Source organism: Syngnathoides biaculeatus, chromosome 23 (genome assembly GCF_019802595.1).
Source record: "Syngnathoides biaculeatus isolate LvHL_M chromosome 23, ASM1980259v1, whole genome shotgun sequence".
NCBI lineage: Eukaryota > Metazoa > Chordata > Actinopteri > Syngnathiformes > Syngnathidae > Syngnathoides > Syngnathoides biaculeatus.
In genome coordinates, this window is record NC_084662.1 from 13,928,694 (window position 1) to 13,949,618 (window position 20,925).

A 20,925-nucleotide genomic window follows, 5' to 3' on the forward strand; every position below is an offset into this window, starting at 1 on the left:
TTTATTTTTGCTCATCTATCACACACAATTACAATACAAATGTGGCCTACAGACACAACCCAGCGGCCGCTGGTGGAGGTTTCTCCGGCGGGGTTGGGGGTGTGACAAAATAAGCACGATCTTCACGCCACACTCAACGCTTATTAGTTAACCGCTAGGCTAACAGGATGTCAGTGATTTGGATGTTGCCCACTGGTGACGTCTGTCGAGCTGTCCGCCATCCATTACATTAACATTTTTTACTCTTTCACAGTATATTAAAAAAAGGTTAAACATACTTCTGCATTAAAGACAGTCATCTCCTCTAACAAGCCAGACTAAACTTAGCTTGACCCCTTCATGCAAAGATCATGAGCAGTAGAGACAGATCCCTCCAACATAGTGCTATGAAAGACTTTGAGTGATAAATATGCAAAAAAAAATATATAAATTATGGGAGTGAATGCTCTTTCACTGCATTGTACTTTCTTGATACCAATGACTATTTTCTGAGTAGCCAACCTTTGGTGGCATCATAGGGTACACAAAATATATGCAATTGTTGAATTTTGGTGTGAAAAAAAAACAATGTTATATCTATAATTATATATATATATATAAAATACATTTAATCTTATTAAAATACATACTACCGTTTTGCAGCAGATCTCACTGTAAATTGTATCATGTGCCTCACTCTCGGGCGCTGGATGTGAGCAGCGCAGATGACGTCCTGATCTTTGGGAAGCTCAAGCAAACGTCAGCCTGGGATGCTATCAAGGTTCCTGCCTCCCTAGTTTTATCTACCTCCAAACCAGCCGCTGCACATTCTGAGATGAGTTTCTTCTACTTTTCGCCTGCTATTAAAGGGAAAACAAGTGTTGTTAGATTTAAAATATTTTCTCAAAAAAAAACTCATAACTGTGAGACCAACGCTCTACAGGTGCGCCACCATGCTGCTGAATGAAAATTCATTTAATTTCATATTTGCAAAGGCGTTTAGTTTAACCCCACGCCTTTTTTTAAATAGTCAATCTATTAAAAGGTTTTTAATGCACCATACTCTATCAATTTGTAATTTTTAGGTGGGCTATATACACATTTTTCACACAATTTCAAAACACTGAAATATTTCATTTGTAGTGCCTGACACGTACGTCATCCTTTCCCAAAAAAGTGGGCTCTATGGTTCATTTAAAAGTTTTTATTTGAAATGATTTTAAATACAAATAATATACTTTTTTGTTTCTTTTTTTTTTTGTTATCCATTTACAATGCCAGTTCCTTTGTAAACGAGTGGCAGAAAGAAGAGGCGTCATTGGGACACTTTGAATACAGTAAGTTTGTAAAAGGAGGGTTTGGGAGAGAAAGCGAGAGGAAACGAGGGGGCTATGCAAAGCCGTGCAAGGATCCACTCGATATCCAAATCATCCACTGAATTGATATTGATATGACGGATTGCAATAAAGGTCCTCCGTGCACAGTGTCACATCACTGATGCTACATTCTTCTGGCCAGCCTTATGTACACACCACAAGTGTCAACTCAAAGCTCGGGGGCCAGATCCGGCCCACCACATGATTTTATGTGGCCCCCAAAGGCAAATCGTTTGCGTCCATTTCCTCAATTAGTTAAAATCTGGACCAAAACTTTAAATTGTCAAATGGTGAATGAAAACATTAAGATTTGCAAGCATTTTTTGTGAATACTGTATTGTTACCCAATCTCTGCCGTTTTGCACTCTTGAATAAGCCATTACCCTAGATTTCTGATTCCAAAGCAGGTGCACAAATGTGTAAATATGATGACGCAATTTAAAGGTTTTTATGGTTACAGTCATAACAGCCCTCTGAGAGAAAGTAACTACAATGTGACCCACAACAAAAATGAGTTTGACACCTCTGCTGACTTGACTATCACTTAGTAGCGTGCGGACCCCCTCCTCAGTGGATCATATGAACTTGAGACAATGCTCAAAAAAAAAAAAAAAAAAAAAAAAAAGCTGCTCTTCCCAGTTAACAGCAAGCGGTGTGGTCTCCTTGATATACTCGAGGATTTTTACAAAACTAATAAACATTGACAAAAAAATAAATCGCCCAGACAGGGCGCTAAAGGTCAACTACGCTAATAAAATGAAAAAAATACTGCCGAGCTGAGAAGAACGGCGGGTGCATGGCACCCAAGTTGACCTTTTAAAATATTTGTACATTTTTTTTTCTCACACTGTTTGTAAGGCTTCTCCGGGCGATGACGACACACTGGAATGTGCTGTGACAAAGACGTACGATGTACTAGTGTGTAGCATAACAGAATGACTAATGATGACACTATTAGAAAATAGCATGGCTCTAATATTGAGCCTTTAAGTTCTATTAGAAAGTCGATTGGGTGTGGTGCGCTCTCGAGTAATTGTGACAACATGAGGCGAAAGGAACAATTCTTGTTGTACACACACGGATTCACAAGATGGCTGCTCCAGTCCCCACTAAAACACACCTGTACACATTCTTACCAGGTTCGAAACCCACGCACATGCTCGCAGTCATAGAAAAGAGGCGAGCGCTGGCGTGTTGGGAGAGGACATGGACCAGAGTGTACAAAAATGTCCCGGGCCTGAGTCTTTGCGTCAGTGTGTGGAGGAAGTAGGTGATGGCAGGGGTCAAGTGTGTTGACAGAGTGCGCGTGCGCGTAATCAGTCATCGTCGTCATCGTCATCCTCGCTCTCCTCGATGCCGTCGCTGTCCTCCTGCTCCTCATCGTCCTCCTCCGTGTCGGGGATGTCCCACTGGGGATGGTTGTCCAGCATGGCCTTGGCCTCGTGAACCTCCAGCTGCACAAGGCACACACAAATACAGTGAGTGGTACCGCTACTTCTGAAATCAATCCGTTCCGGAATTTGTTTTGTGGCGTGAATTTTTTACAAGTAGAAGCATATTTTACATGTAAATAGCCTAATCCGTTCCAATCTCCCTGACCCCATGCCAAAACTAAGCATTCAAAGTACATAATGTAAATAATACAAATTATGTTCATATACCTTTGAGGTTGGGCGACTATGGGAAGAAAAGGGTGAGTGACAAGCAAAAAGCATTGTGGGGGAAGGAGGAGGAGGCAAACGCTTGACAGCTGAGAGGAAAACACATGTACGAATGTATGCATGCACACCACTTAATTCCATTAAGGTTTCTTGGGGCCTATAGTGAATAAAGATGAAGAAACTTGAAAAAAAAAAATAAATAAAAAATAAAAAAAACATTAAAAAAAAATCGTACAATGTGTGCTAGTGTGACAGTGCTGGCATGATTTGGTTACAGTCCACTGTCCAAGGGAAACAAAAAGCATTATGGGTAAAGAATGACATCCCTCCTAGCCAATGGGATGCCAGGAAGATGCTACGTTGATAGTCAATGGGAGAGCAGCTTTATCGCGCCACACAAACCAGGATACAGGACGCTTCGTATCCTGAATTTCTCTTCGTAACTAGAAACATATGTTTCCTAGGAGGCGTTTCATCACATTATTTTTTTGTAACTAGAAACGTTCGGAAGTAGAGGTACCACTGCACGTCAAAGCACATGTACATGATCACACAACACAACCATCTCAAGCTGCCTCACACAACCACTCACATTCATTCCTTCATTCATTCATCAGTCAAGCTTTCATTCATTATTTAAATCTTGATTAAACTTATGCACATTTACTCCTACACTTGTTCCACTCATTCACTAATGTATTAATTCACTAACTCACATGCCCGTCTTCCACTCATTCAATTAAATTACCTTTTTGTCACTCACCCTGTTGCACATTCACTCACCCATCCCCATTTCATCCACTATGTCAATCACTAAGCCACTCTAAATGCATTCACTTAACATTAACCCTGCTACTCATTCAGTAATTCCCTCATCGTGTCACCTTTGCTCCCTCACATTTATTCACTCATTCATTAACAGTGGCAGAGTTATGAAGTCACTCTTACTCATATATCAGTTTATGCAGTTCTTCATGTGATCACCCTTCCACAGTGTGGACTCACAACGTGCCGCTATGTCGAACATGTGCACAAAGACAGATGTAGAGTTATGAGCACTCACTTTCAGTGGTTTGATCTGGTCCAGTCCCAAGTAGGAATCTGAGCGGAGGATGACGGAATATTGATAGTTGCCTGTTTTGGAAGGTGCCGGAAACTTCAACTCCACCTGGACAAACACAGGCGCACAGATTACTACATGATAGATAGACATGAGTGACACATCACCACAGGTTTCCAGTGTAGCAGAAAGTAAGAAACACTTGCCCAGTGTTAACCTCAGTGCTTAATTTTTCACAGCTCTGGTCCATCACATAGAGCAAAACGTGTCACGATCAAATAATGACAATGCGATGTGCCCACACTGCATCAAGAATTTTCTTTGTGAAGTTGCATATCTCCCCTATCTAACAAAGAGTGGACTAATTGACAGCCCTTCTGTTGGTGGGTCAGTGCGCCACGGTAACACTCCTTCACAGCAGGGGTGGCTCATTGTGATGCATCGACCTCATTAGACCTTTCAGCTGCGGTCAGTGCTCATTTTTGCTGTGCCAACACAGGTGTCACAGATCAGGACCACTGCATCATTTTATGTGGCCCTCTTAAGCATTCTAAATGGATTTCTTTAATTTTGTGAGAATTTTTTTCCTGATATTAACCGCCATGAAACAATTGAATATCAGGGTTCATAGAGGCATAGTATTCCATGACTTTTCAATGACTTCTCCATAACCATATTTGATTTCCAAGACCAAAAAATGTAAACATACATACCACCGAAAACCACTCAGTTGCACAAAGCTGTCAAAATGTTTCTTTACATTAACTTTTCAAAGACCTAAAAATGCATTTTCAATGTGACCAGTCACCTAGCAAGAATAAGTGCACGATATTCCGGATGGTTTTAAAGGGGGCCTCGAGACAAGACACGACCCACCTCCTCGGTGTCCTTGAGTGTGCAGACATGGTAGGGCATGGACACGAGGGTCTGGTCCCGCCGGTCAGCGATGTAGAGCCACCACCACTCCTGTTTCTCCTCGGGGTAGTAGAGGCTGTAGGCGGCGTGTGTCAACTTTGACTTCGTCTCCAGCAGGGCGCGCTCTCTCCTCTGGATGCTCTGCTGTAACGCCTCCCACTCCTGAGTCAGGGTAGGATAGTCTGGTTCATTGATAGGGTTAGGGTACATTCTAGGATAGTCATTCCGAAGTGGATGTCCTAGTGTGTGTCCTGCCCAAGTTCATTTCAGCTTGAGGTCACAAACACAGGTCCATGTAAGTTAGATTTTTTTTTCCATCCGTTAATATAAAGACTTAATTTAAAAACTGCATTTTGTATTTACTTGTGAAGACTTTGACTCATATTCAGATTTGACGGTGGGAAATATTTAAACATTGACAAATGTGCAAAAAAAAAAAAAAAAAAAACAGGAAGGGGGCAAACACTTTTTAACACCAATGTAGTTTGAGTGACAGTTATGATCACGTCTCAAGGATCAGGAGACGTTAGGACATTAGGTTAGCTAGGATAGTCGCTGTAATGTTTAGAGGGCCTTCTCGGGTAGTCCAGTTTACTGCTATGACTGGTGTGTTTTCCAGGGTAGTCAAGTACCGTAATTCCCGTCTTACAGAGCGCACCTGGTTATAATAAGCCTTACCCAATACATTTGTAAAGGAAATACCATTTGATACATACATGGGCTGCAGCTGTGTAAAAGCAGCAAGTGCCCACATTGAAACAGACATTGAAACACGAGATATTTACAAAGAAAGACAGTACACAGAGAGTTTAACGCCTGGGCCACCGCACTAACATTAAAAAAACGGTTAAAAAAAAAAAACATACTGGTAAAAATCACTGAAACACGGAAAATAACACACTACCGCAGTGCTAACAGGGCCGGACCTGTAAAAGTCACTTCCTCGGCACATATATTTCACCGGTCTCTCTTACCTTTTTCGCTTGAGTGCCCCATTGCGACCGTTCGAAAAAATGCACAAATTAGCCGCATCACTGCATAAACTGCAGGGTTGAAAGCATGTGAAAAAAGTCGCGCCTTACAGGCCAGAAATTAACAGTACGTTGCTATTGGTTGTATTTTAAGTCGATTGCTTAAAATAGGATGCGTTTTTAGAATAGTTCATTGCTAGGGTTAGGGTGTATCCTCGGATGTTTATGCCTGGGATTTTAATGTATTGCAGTAAAGTGTACAACTAGGTTAAGAGTGCAATCGTGGATAATCTAGTGCTCAGGTTTGGGTGTATTCTACCATAGTCAAATTTGTCAGGATTAGCGTATATTCTAGGATAGACTTGTTAGAGTAGATTTTATCCCATTTATTGCTAACATTGGGGTACATTGCAAGATAGTTTATTGCTAAGGTATGGTCAGAGTGTATTCTAATATAGTTAAGTATTTTATTGCTACGGTTACGGTCTCATGCTTCCTGACCTCCTCATCGTCTCCAGCCAACTCGTCCAGCTCGGTGTCGCTCTGCTTGTCGCTGTCTTCATCTCTCTCGCTGGGAGAGTCTTTGTTGGTCTCACCCTCATCCGACTCGCTGCCTTTGTCTGAGATCTCTTCCTCCTCCTCCTTGGCCGTCGAGGCCACCTCCTGCCACATGCGCGACAGAATTTAGCTGAGTGTATTCATGAATACTGTACCTCTGCAAGATTGTACAAACTTACATTTCCCGCCACGCTCCCATTGGCCTGCTTGCCTTTGACTGGTCCTGGTGTGGCCTTTTTCTTGGTGAGCTTTTTCTTTTTGGACTTCGCTGTCTTCTTGGTGCCTTTGCTCTTGTTCTGCCACACTTGCTTTGCTTTGGCTTTATTCACATCCCCCTGTTGAACAAGTTCCCCAAAATTTCACACAACATAAACACAGCAAATGTTCCAGAATGTGAATTTATGGAAAGCTATTCAAGCATTAATTCGTAATAAAGATTATCTAGCTCAAGGTCGCACAGGTAGGCCAAAAGTGGCACACAGTGGATTTTACTCTTCGTTTGTGACCTAGCCATTCTGCTAGTGGACTGAATAGCTTTAACTAGTGAGGATAAAGTGCGAACAAATAAATATTCTAACGGCTTTCAATTTGCATTGAAAGTTAGTCCTTACTGCTTCTTCTGTGGGGCCCCCCACCTCCTCTCCTGGACATGGCAAGGATTCCTGCTCTTTTTCAAACACCTCCTGCACACAAAGTAAAGAAAGTCTTGAGCACTTTTTTAACAGGGAATAAGGTAACAGCTCCCTCTGGTGTTCCTTACAGAAGTACATTTCATACAACGGGTAAGTAAAATTGAGTAAATTGAGACGAGTGGGTACTTTGATTTTTTAGTTTAATATGGTCTGTGACCTAGCTCGAAAAATTAAGTTACCAGATACATTTTCTCCAATGTAATTAATTGAAATGCCATTATTCAGGTCCGTTTTCTGGCAAAAACAAAAACTGTTACAAATGTTCAATGAAGAAAATTGTTTAATGAAGAGTAAATATTGTTTGACTAAATGTGAATCTCTAAGAGGCGTGCCATAGAGTGACGTGTGGCGATGTCGGGTTGGCCGGTTAGTGTGTCTGCATGAGTGTGTGCGTGTGTACAAACATCAGGGCCTTGTGTACAAACATCAGGGCCTGAGTCGTGGTCTAAGGCAGCCCTACTTGCAAATATATGCATTGGCTCATGATATGTTTGGAAGACTGTATTAGATGCTTACCACCATTCGTTTTCTGGTTAAGGTGACCGTAACTGTGACGATGGAACCGGCCGTAATGTTGCTGCTATCTTCGTCGTCGAGAACTAGCAAATACACGGATGGAGATGCATCAACAGTCTATCTGCCAAACTGTAGCTCTACTAGACATGCTTCTATGATTAAAAACTTACCTTGTAATTTGGTGTCCATCGTGATATGAGGGAAGCTGCCGAGCACGGCCATAACCTCGTCATATTTCTCTTCCCCCAGGAAACGCAGCATGCCACGTCTGTCCGAGTCTTTGAGGCTCACCAGGTCCTGCAGACTCCGGACCTTGCACTTCTTGGAGATGCAGTAACGGAGATGCTCTTCCTCGAAATGCGGCAGCTGCAGCAAAGGCGACTTGGACTCCTGCAGACCTTGCACAATCATCTGGGTCAGCTTCATACAGTTCTCGATGGTGACCAGGCGAGGAGCGTGGAAACCTGGATGAAGGGAAGGCACCTGGATGAAGGGAAGTCACTCAGGACACTGGCCAGCTTTTCGTATAAAATAAACCTCAGCTGTATTGTAGTTAATCTTAAGTGGACCTGCAGTATCGCTTGTACAGTACAATGTTTAGATTGACATATTTATATATAAGTGATTAAAAAAAACAACGAGTACATTGATAAATATTTCAATGAAGTACAACTGAAATCACTGTTTAAATTGTCAGCATGCATGCATGCCACCGTGTTGTGGCATTTATGAGGCAATAAGAAACAATTGCACTTTTGTTTTGTAAAGCTTACAGCCCGCCACACAGTAGTAGGTGGAGGCAAGTCATTAGTCAACATGTTGTTCACACTCACGGTGTCATTTTGAAACAAAAATTATCACTCCACAGCAATTGTGTTTTGGACGTAGCCTCTGCAATGAATGTGTTCACTGTTCTGTACTGCTGTGCACTGACCTCCTCTGCTGCTGGCCATCATGGTGAGCTGACATCCCACGTTGATCATCTCCTGGAGGAGAGCTGGGCTTTTCTTCACCACAAACCTCTGATCTGAAAGGAACACACCAACATCGCCCAGGTTAAATATTGCTACCCAACACCAGGACACTTTTTTTTATATGTAATAAATTGACTGACCTTCTTCCAACTCCTCAGAGACGTCCATGCGTGCCAGGTGAGAGAGGACCAAAACTCGGGCCTTTAGACTGTACGGGTAGCAGAAAGGAGGCTCCTTTTTCTTCACATTGATGTTTCCCAACTCACGAATCAACTGCAAGAAGTGGGAAAAGGACAATCTAATTCAGTGAAGCCAAAGAATGAAATCTGAAGCTCTAAGAATTAAAACAAAAATTAAATGACACAAAACAATTAGTCTTAATAATGTTGGTACTTTCTTTGTTTTTAAAAGAAAAAATTTTTTTCAGATGATACATGTGGAAAGAGATGGAATCAAAGGAATGTATTTTCACTTCTTGGTACCAATCTGCCACATCCAGTTGGGTAGAAAGTGTCGGATGAACAGAGAAGAGCGTTGAAGAATGACAACGTTCTAACCTGTGGCACTTCGATGTTGTCTGTGGGTCGGATGGTGGCTTCTTTATTGTTGCGTGGGTCAAACTCCAATGCTGCTGTTAGCACCATGACTAACCCTGGAAAGACAATTAAAAATCAATAAATAAATCTTCATAGTGTTGCAAAATTTCAGGAGTTGGAAACGGTCCATGGGAATTAGCGAGAATTATAATGAATATATTGGGAATTTAGAAAATTGATGGGTGGTTCTTAATGGAGAACAAACACTTGGGAAAATATATTTAAACATATATTCAGATTTCATGGAAGTACAGTTCTACGTATATGAAGATACAAATTCCAGAAAGGGTTTGGCAAAAGGAAGAATGGGACTTTTTGGAGGGAGAAGGCCTCTCATCTTGGAAGGCGGGGTGTGCATTTTCGTTTATCTTTCCACAGGTTGAGTCGGAGGAATGAATGATATTTAACTAAAGATAGTATTACGGTGAGAGGAGAAGGAAACGTACGCTTCATGTTCATGTTGGGTGTCTTGTACATGAAGTGCATAAAAAGCTGTGTTGTGTTGATGAGAATCTGGTCTCCGCTGTATCTGATGGAGCGGTACCACCACGTGCCCTGGAGTACACAAAAATGAGCGCAACAAAACAACAATATGTATCTACCAACACAAGATGACCACTTACTACTACAACAGGGAGGATGACCATAAAGGCCAGACCGTACACCAGCAACACCTAAAAAAAGAGGGCAGAGACTTAAAGATCCAGTCGCGTTACCCGGCTATCACTGTTCATATCACTAGTGCACCCTATAGTATATCATGGATTTTTAAATGCCTTAAGTGCGCATAGACAAATGAATCTGTGTAATAATATCTTAGCTTTGAAAAAGGATAAACACCAGCATTGAGTTTTTCTGGTCCACAATCCAGGCAGGCAGGGCGATACCAAAACTGGTTGCTGCAAAGACAAACAGGTTTTGAAACAAGTTCAACCTTCCATTCCATTCAATGAATCTGCTTGAAAAGCACACACGTGCACACATACCCACAAGCACACATCCACACAAACTACATACTTACCGCCTGGACCATCCGGGTTGCCGTAAATTTCCCAGTTCTTTCGGGATTGTTCATTGGTGAGACTGCGAGCAAATGAAGTACACTAAATACACAAAGCTGCATTTCTCAACTGAATTAATTTGAGCGACACGTACGCGGCATAAGCTTTGGCAATCCTCATGAACGTGGCCTCGTCCCCACCTTTGTCCGGATGGAATTGGAGGGACAGCAGGCGGTACTGCTTCTTGATTTCAGACAGCGATGACCCCTAGAAAAAAAAAAAAAAAAAAAAAAAAGGACCGGTAATCATACTCATTTTCTTCTTCGGCAACAAACATTAAGACAAGTTTTCACTCATTGGTACCATTCACTTCTTCTTCTTCTTTTCCTTTCGGCTTGTCCCGTTAGGGGTCACCACAGCGAGTCATCTTTTGCCATCCTAGCCTATCTCCTGCATCTTCCTCTCTAACCTCAACTGCCCTCATGTCTTCCCTCACCACATCCATAAACCTTCTCTTTGGTCTTCCTCTCGCTCTTTTGCCTGGCAGCTCCATCCTCAGCATCCTTCTACCAATATATTCACTCTCTCGCCTCTGAACATGTCCAAACCATCGAAGCCTGCTCTCTCGAATCTTGTCTCCAAAACATCCAGCTTTGGCTGTCCCTCTAATGAGCTCATTTCAATCCTATCCAACCTGGTCACTCCGAGCGAGAACCTCAACATCTTCATTTCTGCCACCTCCATTTCTGCTTCCTGTTGTTTCTTCAGTGCCACCGTCTCTAATCTGTACATCATGGCCGGCCTCACCACTGTTTTGCAAACTTTGCCCTTCATCCTAGCAGAGACTCTTCTGTCACATAACACACCAGACACCTTTCGCCAGCTGTTCCAACTTGCTTGGACACGTTTCTTCACTTCCTTACCACACTCACCATTGCTCTGGATTGTTGACCCTAAATATTAAGTCGTCCACCCTCGCTATCGCTTCTCCCTGTAGCCTCACTCTTCGCCCTACACATTTCTCATTCACGCACATATATTCTGTTTTACTTCGGCTAATCTTCATTCCTCTCCTTTCCAGTGCATGTCTCCATCTTTCTAATTGTTCCTCTGCATATCACAATATCATCTGCGAACATCATAGTCCAAGGGGATTCCAGTCTAACCTCATCTGTCAGCCTATCCATTACCACTGCAAACAGGAAGGGGCTCAGAGCTGATCCCTGATGCAGTCCCACCTCCACCTTTAATTCCTCGGTCACACCTAAGGCACACCTGACCATTGTTCTGCTGCCATCATACATGTACTGTACTATTTTAACATACTTCTCTGCCACACCAGACTTACGCATGCAGTACCACAGTTCCTCTCTTGGTACTCTGTCATAGCCTTTCTCTAGATCCACAAAGACACAATGTAGCTCCTTCTGACCTTCTCTGTACTTTCCCACGAGCATCCTCAAGGCAAATAATGCATCTGTGGTACTCTTTTTAGGCATGAAACCATACTGTTGCTCGCAGATACTTACTTCTGTCCTGAGTCTAGCCTCCACTACTCTTTCCCATAACTTCATTGTGTGGCTCATCAACTTTATTCCTCTATAGTTCCCACAGCTCTGAACATCCCCTTTGTTCTTAAAAATGGGAACTAGAACACTTTTCCTCCATTCTTCAGGCATCTTTTCGCCCGCTAGTATTCTGTTGAATAAGTTGGTCAAAAACTCCACAGCCATCTCTCCAAATTGCTTCCATACCTCTACCGGTATGTCATCAGGACCAACTGCCTTTCCATTTTTCATCCTTTGTAGTGCCTTTCTGACTTCCCCCTTCGTAATCATTTCCACTTCCTGGTCCTTCACTCTTGCCTCTTCAACTCTTCCTTCTCTCTCATTTTCTTCATTCATCAACTTCTTAAAGTATTCTTTCCATCTATTTAGCACACTACTGGCACCAGTCAACACATTTCCATCTCTATCCTTAATCACCCTAACCTGCTGCACATCCTTCCCATCTCTATCCCTCTGTCTGGCCAACCTGTAGAGATCCTTTTCTCCTTCTTTTGTGTCCAACCTGGTGTACATGTCTTCATATGCCTCTTGTTTAGCCTTTGCCACCTCTACCTCTGCCCTACGTCGCATCTCGATGTACTCCTTTCACCTCTCCTCAGTCCTCTCGGTATCCCACTTCTTCTTCACTAATCTCTTTCCTTGTATGACTCCCTGTATTTTGGGGTTTCACCACCAAGTCTCCTTCTCCCCTTTCCTACCAGATGACACACCAAGTACTGTCCTGCCTGTCTCTTTGATCACCTTGGCTGTCGTCGTCCAGTCTTCCGGGAGCTTTGGTTGTCCATCGAGAGCCTGTCTCACCTCTTTCCGGAAGGCCGCACAACATTCTTCCTTTCTCAGCTTCCACCACATGGTTCTCTGCTCTACCTTTGTCTTCTTAATCTTCCTACCCACCACCAGAGTCATCCTACATACTACCATCCTATGCTGTCAAGCTACACTCTCCCCTACCACTACTTTACAGTCAGTAACCTCCTTCAGATTACATCGTCTGCACAAAATATAATCTACCTGCGTGGTTCTACCTCCGCTCTTGTAGGTCACCATATGTTCCTCCCTCTTCTGGAAATAAGTGTTCACTACAGCCATCTCCGTCCTTTTTGCAAAGTCCACCACCATCTGTGCCTCAAAGTTCCTTTCCTGGATGCCGTACTTACCCATCACTTTTTCATCGCCCCTGTTTCCTTTACCAATATGCCCATTACAATCTGCACCAATCACAACTCTCTCGCTGTCTGGGATGCTCAGAACTACTTCATCTAGTTCCTTCCAGAATTTCTCTTTCAACTCTAAGTCACATCCTACCTGTGGGGCATAGCCGCTAACCACATTATACATAACACCCTCAATTTCAAATTTTAGTCTCATCACTCGATCTGATACACTTTTCACCTCCAAGACATTCTTAGCCAGCTCTTCCTTTAAAATAACCCCTGCTCCATTTCTCTTCCCATCTACTCCGTGGTAGAATATTTTAAACCCTGCTCCCAAACTTCTAGCCTTACTACCTTTCCACCTGCTCTCTTGGATGCACAGAATATCAACCTTTCTCCTAATCATCATGTCAACCAACTCCTGAGCTTTTCCTGTCATAGTCCCAACATTCAAAGTCCCTACACTCAGTTGTAGGCTCTGTGCATCCCTCTTTTTCTTCTGACGCTGGATCCGGTTTCCTCCTCTTCTTTGTCTTCGACCAACAGTAGCTGAATTTCCACAGACGCCCTGCAGGTTAGCAGTGCCGAGGCCGGGCGTTGTTCACCCGGGCCACGACCGATCCGGTATGGGATTCTTTAGATGAACGCTCATATTTGTCATATTTGTTGTCTGAGTGGAATTGTTATTTGTACATAATCTTAGTGGACCTTAGTTTTTAAAAATCTGAAAGACCTAGTCCATTGAGAATTTATTTAAAGCATGGTTCAAAAAAACAAAAATTACAAGGGTCATTTTACTGAATATCGACAGTATTTACAACCATAAACTGATGTTTCAAGAAAACAGTGTAAGGCGTGGAAGTGATTAATAATACATTTCACGTGATGGCAATACCGTGATGACAGAAAATACCAGTGAGTGTCATTTTCTGAATAACGCTTTCAGAAAGTGTTACAAAGCATATGAAGTTTTACCGGGTCCAGGCTGAGGACTTCATAAGGATTGTACTCCTGGTACTCCCTGTCCAGCTTGGACACTTTGTACGCAAGCAGCAGGAAGACGACCCAGCCAAATAACAAGGCAGTTTTCCTGAAAACACACATTTGATCACAGGTCAATCTAACGTCAACAGTATGACTGTAAATGAGAAAGTTGTTTTACGCTTGCACTAAGCTAACAGCTTGAACCAAACATGACCCAAAATGGGACGTTCAATTCAAATTCAAATGTAGATTTCTGTGATTTTAATTAATTTCAATGCACTTCCTTGACAGCAAGAGATCACTAAAATAAGGACAGAATGGCAAACAACATCAGATGCTTAAAAAAATGTTTAATTTGTGAATAGGCAAAATTGCAAAAAGCAAATATGTGGGGGTTCATTGCACAAGAAAAAAAAAGATGAGGAAAAAAAATCCATCATTCATTATCTGAGCCGCTTATTCTCACAAGGGTCGCGGGTGTGCTGGAGCGTATCCCAGCTATCTTCGGGCAGGAGGCAGCGTACACCCAGAATCGCACGGCATATAGAAGCAAACAATCTGTCACACTCACAATCACACCTAAGGGCAATTTAGAGTCTCCAATTATTGCATGGTTTTGAGATGTGGGAGGAAACTGAAGTGCCCCAAGCCACACAGGCACGGGAGAACATGCAAATTCCACTCAGGTGAGGCCGGGATTTGAACCCTAGTCCTCAGAAATGTGAGGCAGACACTCTAATCAGTTGCACTACCGTAAAAAAATTCAAAAAAATTCAAATACAAGAATATAGCAGCAAAGTTAAATGAAAAAAAGTCCAAATTTGATGTGAATTTGTTTCAATAAAAAAAAAAAAAAAAGTGTCACACAAAAAAACATGCTATGATAAAACATTTGCACAGTCATGAAAATGTAGTGAATTTTAGTTAAGAGAATAAAGCTGTAATTAGAGTAAAATAAAAACAAAGATTGTTTAAAATGTTATTGGGGAAAAAAACAACAGAAACAATTTACTATTCTGACTAGTATTACTATTTTCCACTAATACTCCTGGGTAACATGAAAATTTTTTAAATGTCAGACTATTCAGAACTTCCTTCTTTAGCTCTCGTAAAAATAGGTCTCATAAAAAAAAAAGTGTGTATGTGGTACGATGGTGAGTTTAAAGACATCAAGTAAAGCCCATGATCTCTGAGCGTCATTCCAATCAGCCTCTCTGAGGTTCAGATGTTTGGCATCCATGCATGGAAGTTGAACTTGTTTCCATGACAATAGCAAAGCTCCCGCCTGCTCTGGATGAGCATCTGTTGCCATGACAACCCTCCCTCCCTCCCTCCTCTGGCCAGTAAACAGTAATCACCAACTGCAAAGGGAAAACAAATAAATCCGACAGAAGGCAACGATCAAAGGCAGCGTGATGACACAGGCGCTCGGAGAAGACAGAAGCCGTCACCATCCTGCTTAATAAAAACCATTTCACGCAGTCAGAGCACACAGCAGGACCATTTAAAAGGGACGAGACAGGAGCGGGAGGTGTACAGATAAACTGGGCTGAGTGGAAATAAACAAGAGTGAGGCAGGAATACTGAACACCAGGCCAGAGGAAACAGCACCCCAGTCCTGACTTGACGAAAGGAAACAAACATATCGGCATGATCTACAAGCTCCAATTGCATACGGAGAATTCTTTCTACACTAACGGAATTAATCCACTCAACTAAAAAACCCAATTGGGATTGAAAAAAAATTTAATTTTATTCTCAAACGGTCAAAATGGGGGAAGAGGGAGTAATCATTATATCCTGATAATGATAAGAGTGTGCAACAGTATATAATAGCAACAAAAGTTCCAATAACTTGAACAAAGTAATGTTTGGGAACTCACGCAAAATGACGTTCAGAATTCTTGAAAAGAAATGGTTTTGGTACCTGCAAGGCCCGACAGCTACGACCACATTTTGAGGACTTTTTTTTTTTTAGTCCTTTGACACGCAAACATGTAGACTTGTTATAATCTTAAAATTGTAAACATTTAGCTCATAAAAAGCAAATGTAATGAGAAAAGAAATGAAATATTAAACATAAAGTACTTTTTTCCCCGGAAATAGTCTTGAATTTACGACAATAAAGTGTCACTTATAAGAATCCTGTCGAAAAGTTGAAAAACATTATATGGGCATACAGTATGTACATTTTTTTTTCGTTAAAAATGACATAAAAAAGTTAGAATGTTAATGAATGATGTAACATTGCAAAAAATATGTAACATTACAACAATATCATTGTACGTAAAGTTAAGAGGAAAAACTTCACAAAAATACGGCCCTAAACATAAAACAAAGTTGTCATTTCGAAACATCAGTTTGACAAGGAAAACGAAAATATTTTTAAGAAGAAAAGGCAGGAATGTTACAAGAAAATATTGTACTGGAATAGGATGTAACATTTAAAAACTCATCAAGTTAAAAGATATGAAATGATGAAATGTACTCAAAAATCTCCTTGTAATATTTACTTAGAATCATTGAGTGGGAAAAAAAATTCTAGGTATTTTCCGAGGAAATAGTTTTTCAAATTATATTTTTTTAACTGTACTGGAAGCATTGGCATCTTGTGTTGCACTGGAAAGACTCACGTATATCATGAGAGGAAGAGCTCAGGAATTTGAGGACATATGAGACTCTTAGAAGAGTTTTTCAAAAAAATGAGAATTATTTGTGATTTGTGTGCTTTCTTTTTTTTTAACACTGTTATGTCTGTGCATACTGTTTTTTTTTTATTATATTTGAAAAATCTAATAAATATATTGTTTAAAAAAACTGTACTGGAAGCATAGATGGAAAGGAAAATGTTCAATTTTTTCCCAATATATATTTTCCTCACACTTAAAACGATTAATTGTTTTGTATCACATTTTTTGGCAGTACAGAGTCAATCCCAAGAGCCATAACAGAGGTCCGAATTCAATGCATCCCACATGAAGTCACTGCGGCCTGTCATTGTTCACATGACCAGCAGGCTGTTTCTTGTCCACATGAAGCTGCAAGAAATGAACCCTTTCTTGAACAAATCGCTGAAATGATTCCAAGGTACCATGAGACTTTATCTCGCCATCATTAGAAATTGCGATATGAATGGAAAAATGTTACAAGACCATAATTCAATCATAAACACATATGAGAAAAACAAAAGGACATTTTACAGAAAATAGTAATTTCCAAGAAAACAAGTTTCTCCTTGTAATACTTGCGTCGCAACAATCTCTCCAGTATTTTCTTGTCATCGAGGGCCTGACACTCCCTTGTACCAAAATAGCAACAAAAGCAACTAATTTTAGAGTGTCATCTTTTTGTAGAGCACGATGACGAGCATTTCAAAATGGAGCTGTGATGCTGGGACATTAAAAATAAAGCATTTTATAAAGTTGGTGTGATTCCCCATGAAGAAGACACACAAATCCCACATGCTGATCAAACTCACTTGAGCGTGGGGACTATGCTCTGCTGGGACTTCATCAGCCGGAGCCGGTACCACAAGCACCTGCCGTGCACCCTTCGCAGGCTCTTGAGACGCAATTGTTCTGCAAAAGCACATAAAAAAGTCATGTCACTATCATTCAATGAGGATTTTCATTTTTCCTGAAATACTTTCTTTTCATTGCCGAACCAACCATATGAGGACTATCAGTGTATTCTAATTGTGTAGGCCTGGTGTCGAAAAAAATATATAAATATTTTCCGAGGTACGAGCCACGCCTTGCAATGTCAGCATGCAGAAATTGTGCATAGGTATATGGTGTCACAGCAATAATGCTACTCATTTTCATTGAAGTAAAGCATTTTCACGAATGTACCTCTTTTTCATTGAGGTACCACCCATGTCTCACAGTCTCAGCCTGCACACTTTGTGCCTGCATGGTGTCAGCAATAGTTATTTCATTGTGGTACCGCTCATGTCTCAATGTTCTTTCTTTGACACACCAACCGCAATTCCCGCCTTACAGAGCGCACCTGGTTACAAGCCTCACCGAGTACATTTATAAAGGAAATACCATTTGGTACATACAGCGCTAGCACTAACGCTAACAGAGCCAGTTAAAATAAAATGGCCGTTAGAAAAAATGCACAAATTATCCGCATAAACCGCAAGGTTGAAAGCGTGTGAAAAAAGTCGCGGCTTGTAGGCCAGAAATGATGGTATTTTCATTAAGGTAGCGATCATGCCTCACTGTTAGCATAGTCATTTCATTGAGGTACCACTCATGCCTCATAGCGTCAGTCATTTCAATTAGGTGCCAAATTTCATTGGTTACCCATTCCACGGTGTCAGCAGTCATTTCACTGCTATCGTGGACCAATTGTGTCTGTATGGTGTCAGAGCAATGCATAAATGCATGAATTAATTCATTGAGGTACTTCATTTCATTGGGGTACCACCCATGCCTCACTAGTGTCAATGTTACTAAATGTTGCTCATCGACCATCTGTTAGCAGTGATGACAATGCAAGAAGCCAAGTCAAGCTTACATATTACATAAGTCAGAAACGCTATAACCAATGCTCTCGACAAACATGTCCAGATAAGTGCTTATCAGCGTGATAAAGGTGGCTGTTCCACCAGTGTATCTACTCCCTCGGCAGTAACCCTCCTCACTACATAGAGATTTTAATATAGTCACCCAAAAAGCCCTATACAGTGGTACATCTACTTACAAAATTAATTCGTTCTGGAAGCAGTTTCGTAATGTGATTTTTTTTTTTTGTTAAATAGAAGCACTTTTAACGGGTAAATAGCCTAATCCATTCCAGCCCCCCCCCCAATAAAAATAGGCATTCAAAGTACATAATGTAAAAAAAGAATAATAAAAATTATGTTCATTTACCTTTGGCGTTGGGCAACAATGCAAAGAGAAGGGTAAAGTGAGAACCGTAATGCATGACTGGTAACGGAGGAGGAGCCAAACATTTGACCTTTCTTTCGGCTAGTCCCATTAGGATTGGCCACGGCGTATAATTCCACGAAAATCTGACAGGGCCCATGGTGATGAAAGATGAATAATCTTGCAATAAACACAAACAAAAACCTCACCAAAAAAAAATTGTACTTTACCAGTGTGCGCTAGCATGTGATTCGGTGATGCTCAAGTGTGGAAGGGAAACGAAGAGCATCACGGTTAAAGATTGAGGTTCCTTCTAGCCAATGGGATGCCAGGAAGATGTTGGGGCGATAGCCAATGAGAGAGCAGCTCTATGGCGTCACTTTCAAATCAGGATATGGGATGTTTATGTTTAACCGAATTTGCAGGCTGCGAATAATGGTGCCTATTTTTGCCTTTTGTATCCTGAATTTTTCTTCGTAACAAGAGAATTTTTTTTTTCCCGAGGAGGCGTTTCGTAACATGAATTGTTTGTTACAAGAGACATACATAAGTAGAGTGAGCACTTTATAGCGTTAGGGCGGAGGCAGAGGCATTGGAATCATTCTTTTATTCCATCCTTTCATTTTCCATTCCACTTATCCTCACAAGGGTTGTGGGAACGCTGGAGCCTATTCAAGCTAACTTCAAGGTGGACTATATACACCCTGAACTGGTCGCCAGTCAGTCGCAGGTAAAAGTAATGCCTTCAGATGCAAGTTTAATTTGTCAATCCCTCAAGCGTGCATGACTCTTCTCAAGGAAAAGCAGTAGAGTACAGTCACATAGACAAAAGATGAATTTCATTCAACCACTGCAACTTGGTAACGTGTAGTAATATTACTAATTTTTCAGATGGAAAGACATGTTTGTAAATATTGCTGCATTGCTTGTCTATATGTGTTGCTGTACAGTTTGTGTTTAAATATTTGTTTCTTGCTTTATGATGGTGTACACCCACACAGATTCTCTTCATTATCATCTTATCCGCCTATCCTCACAAGGGTCGCAGGAGTGCTGGAGCCTATCCCAGCTAACTTCAGGGAGGAGGCAGGATACACCCTGAACTGGTTCCCAACCAATCGCATGGCACATGGAGGTACAGAAATAAAGTGGTCTCCACCTCTATAAAGCCGTGTTACTAGTGACGCAAACTGCACTATTTAACATCGGCGTGTTACTAGAACGACTAGTCAAGCACTGGATGTTAACTAGAATTCTGTCATTTAATAGTTTCACGCAAGTGCATAGTTTTGACTCACTAGTAACATATAGTTGTCCTCGTAGAATGTCAAAATTGTTATACAGTGACGACAAAGTGTGCTAGTACATGAATCTTAAACTGGACTGCATACATTAAGGAATGGTCATACGGTTTTATCCGAAGCCATTGACATAATAAAATTAGAAACCTCGAGTTGCCTTCATAGTATACAGAAATGTCATACGGCACTTGTGTGTGTGGAGCGGGGGAGGTTACTAGTGCGGACAAAAGAGCGTACTAGCAAGCACTAGGACCTTCAGCTAAAGGACGGCGAATAAATGCCGAAACTGCTTCGGGGCACTGGTTGGAAGAGTCCCTCGCTGAAGTTAGCAAAGAAGCCCGACATGGGCTAGGGCCTTACCAGCATTCTGATCCCGCGGCCAGAGGTAATAGGTGGCCGGGATCACGATGAGTCCCACAAACGACGTGAGAAAGTAGAAAAACGTATTGCCGCTATCGTCGTACTGGAACTGCTGGCCGGCCATTTCGTCGCTCGCGGCGCCACCGTCCGGGTGTCCAAGCGTCGTTCGCCGCCGCGGCACGCACGTCCCCCCCGCTGCTGGAGGTAGCCCGACCGCTGAGTGAATGGTGCTTACCAACGGCCGTACGGATTGCTAGCAAGTTAGCATCCAAGAAGATGAGCATACGTGGTGTACGCATGCGCAATGGACTTCTTCTTCTTCGGTGGTCGCGTGCTCACCCTGCTTGTTTGTTATGTTGCCTCTCCTGCACTCAGGAGGTTA

General features: G+C 41.8%; 1 protein-coding gene across 1 annotated transcript; it reads right to left on the bottom strand.

Annotated features, from left to right (window-relative positions):
- Positions 1-1,167: 1,167 nt before the first annotated feature.
- sec63 (SEC63 homolog, protein translocation regulator) lies at positions 1,168-20,876 on the bottom strand. The gene is made up of 19 exons (XM_061811838.1): positions 20,544-20,876; positions 17,484-17,583; positions 13,997-14,111; positions 10,454-10,566; positions 10,320-10,381; positions 10,139-10,197; positions 9,922-9,972; positions 9,745-9,853; positions 9,260-9,354; positions 8,843-8,975; positions 8,663-8,755; positions 7,899-8,192; positions 7,729-7,811; positions 7,132-7,203; positions 6,700-6,855; positions 6,464-6,625; positions 4,953-5,153; positions 4,080-4,184; positions 1,168-2,809 (listed from the first exon to the last, which is right to left on the bottom strand). Exons 1-19 carry the CDS (start codon positions 20,665-20,667, stop codon positions 2,672-2,674), a joined length of 2,265 nt encoding a protein of 754 aa, XP_061667822.1. The 5' UTR covers positions 20,668-20,876; the 3' UTR covers positions 1,168-2,671.
- Positions 20,877-20,925: the final 49 nt, after the last annotated feature.

Excerpts from the sequence above, each read along its gene's own strand:
- sec63 (XM_061811838.1), bottom strand. The coding sequence starts at position 20,667 with ATGGCCGGCCAGCAGTTCCAGTACGACGATAGCGGCAATACGTTTTTC. Across the intron at positions 10,382-10,453 it reads ATTGCCAAAGCTTATGCCGC|TCTCACCAATGAACAATCCC; the intron begins GTACGTGTCGCT and ends ATTTGCTCGCAG. Across the intron at positions 8,193-8,662 it reads GATGGCCAGCAGCAGAGGAG|GTTTCCACGCTCCTCGCCTG; the intron begins GTCAGTGCACAG and ends CCCTTCATCCAG.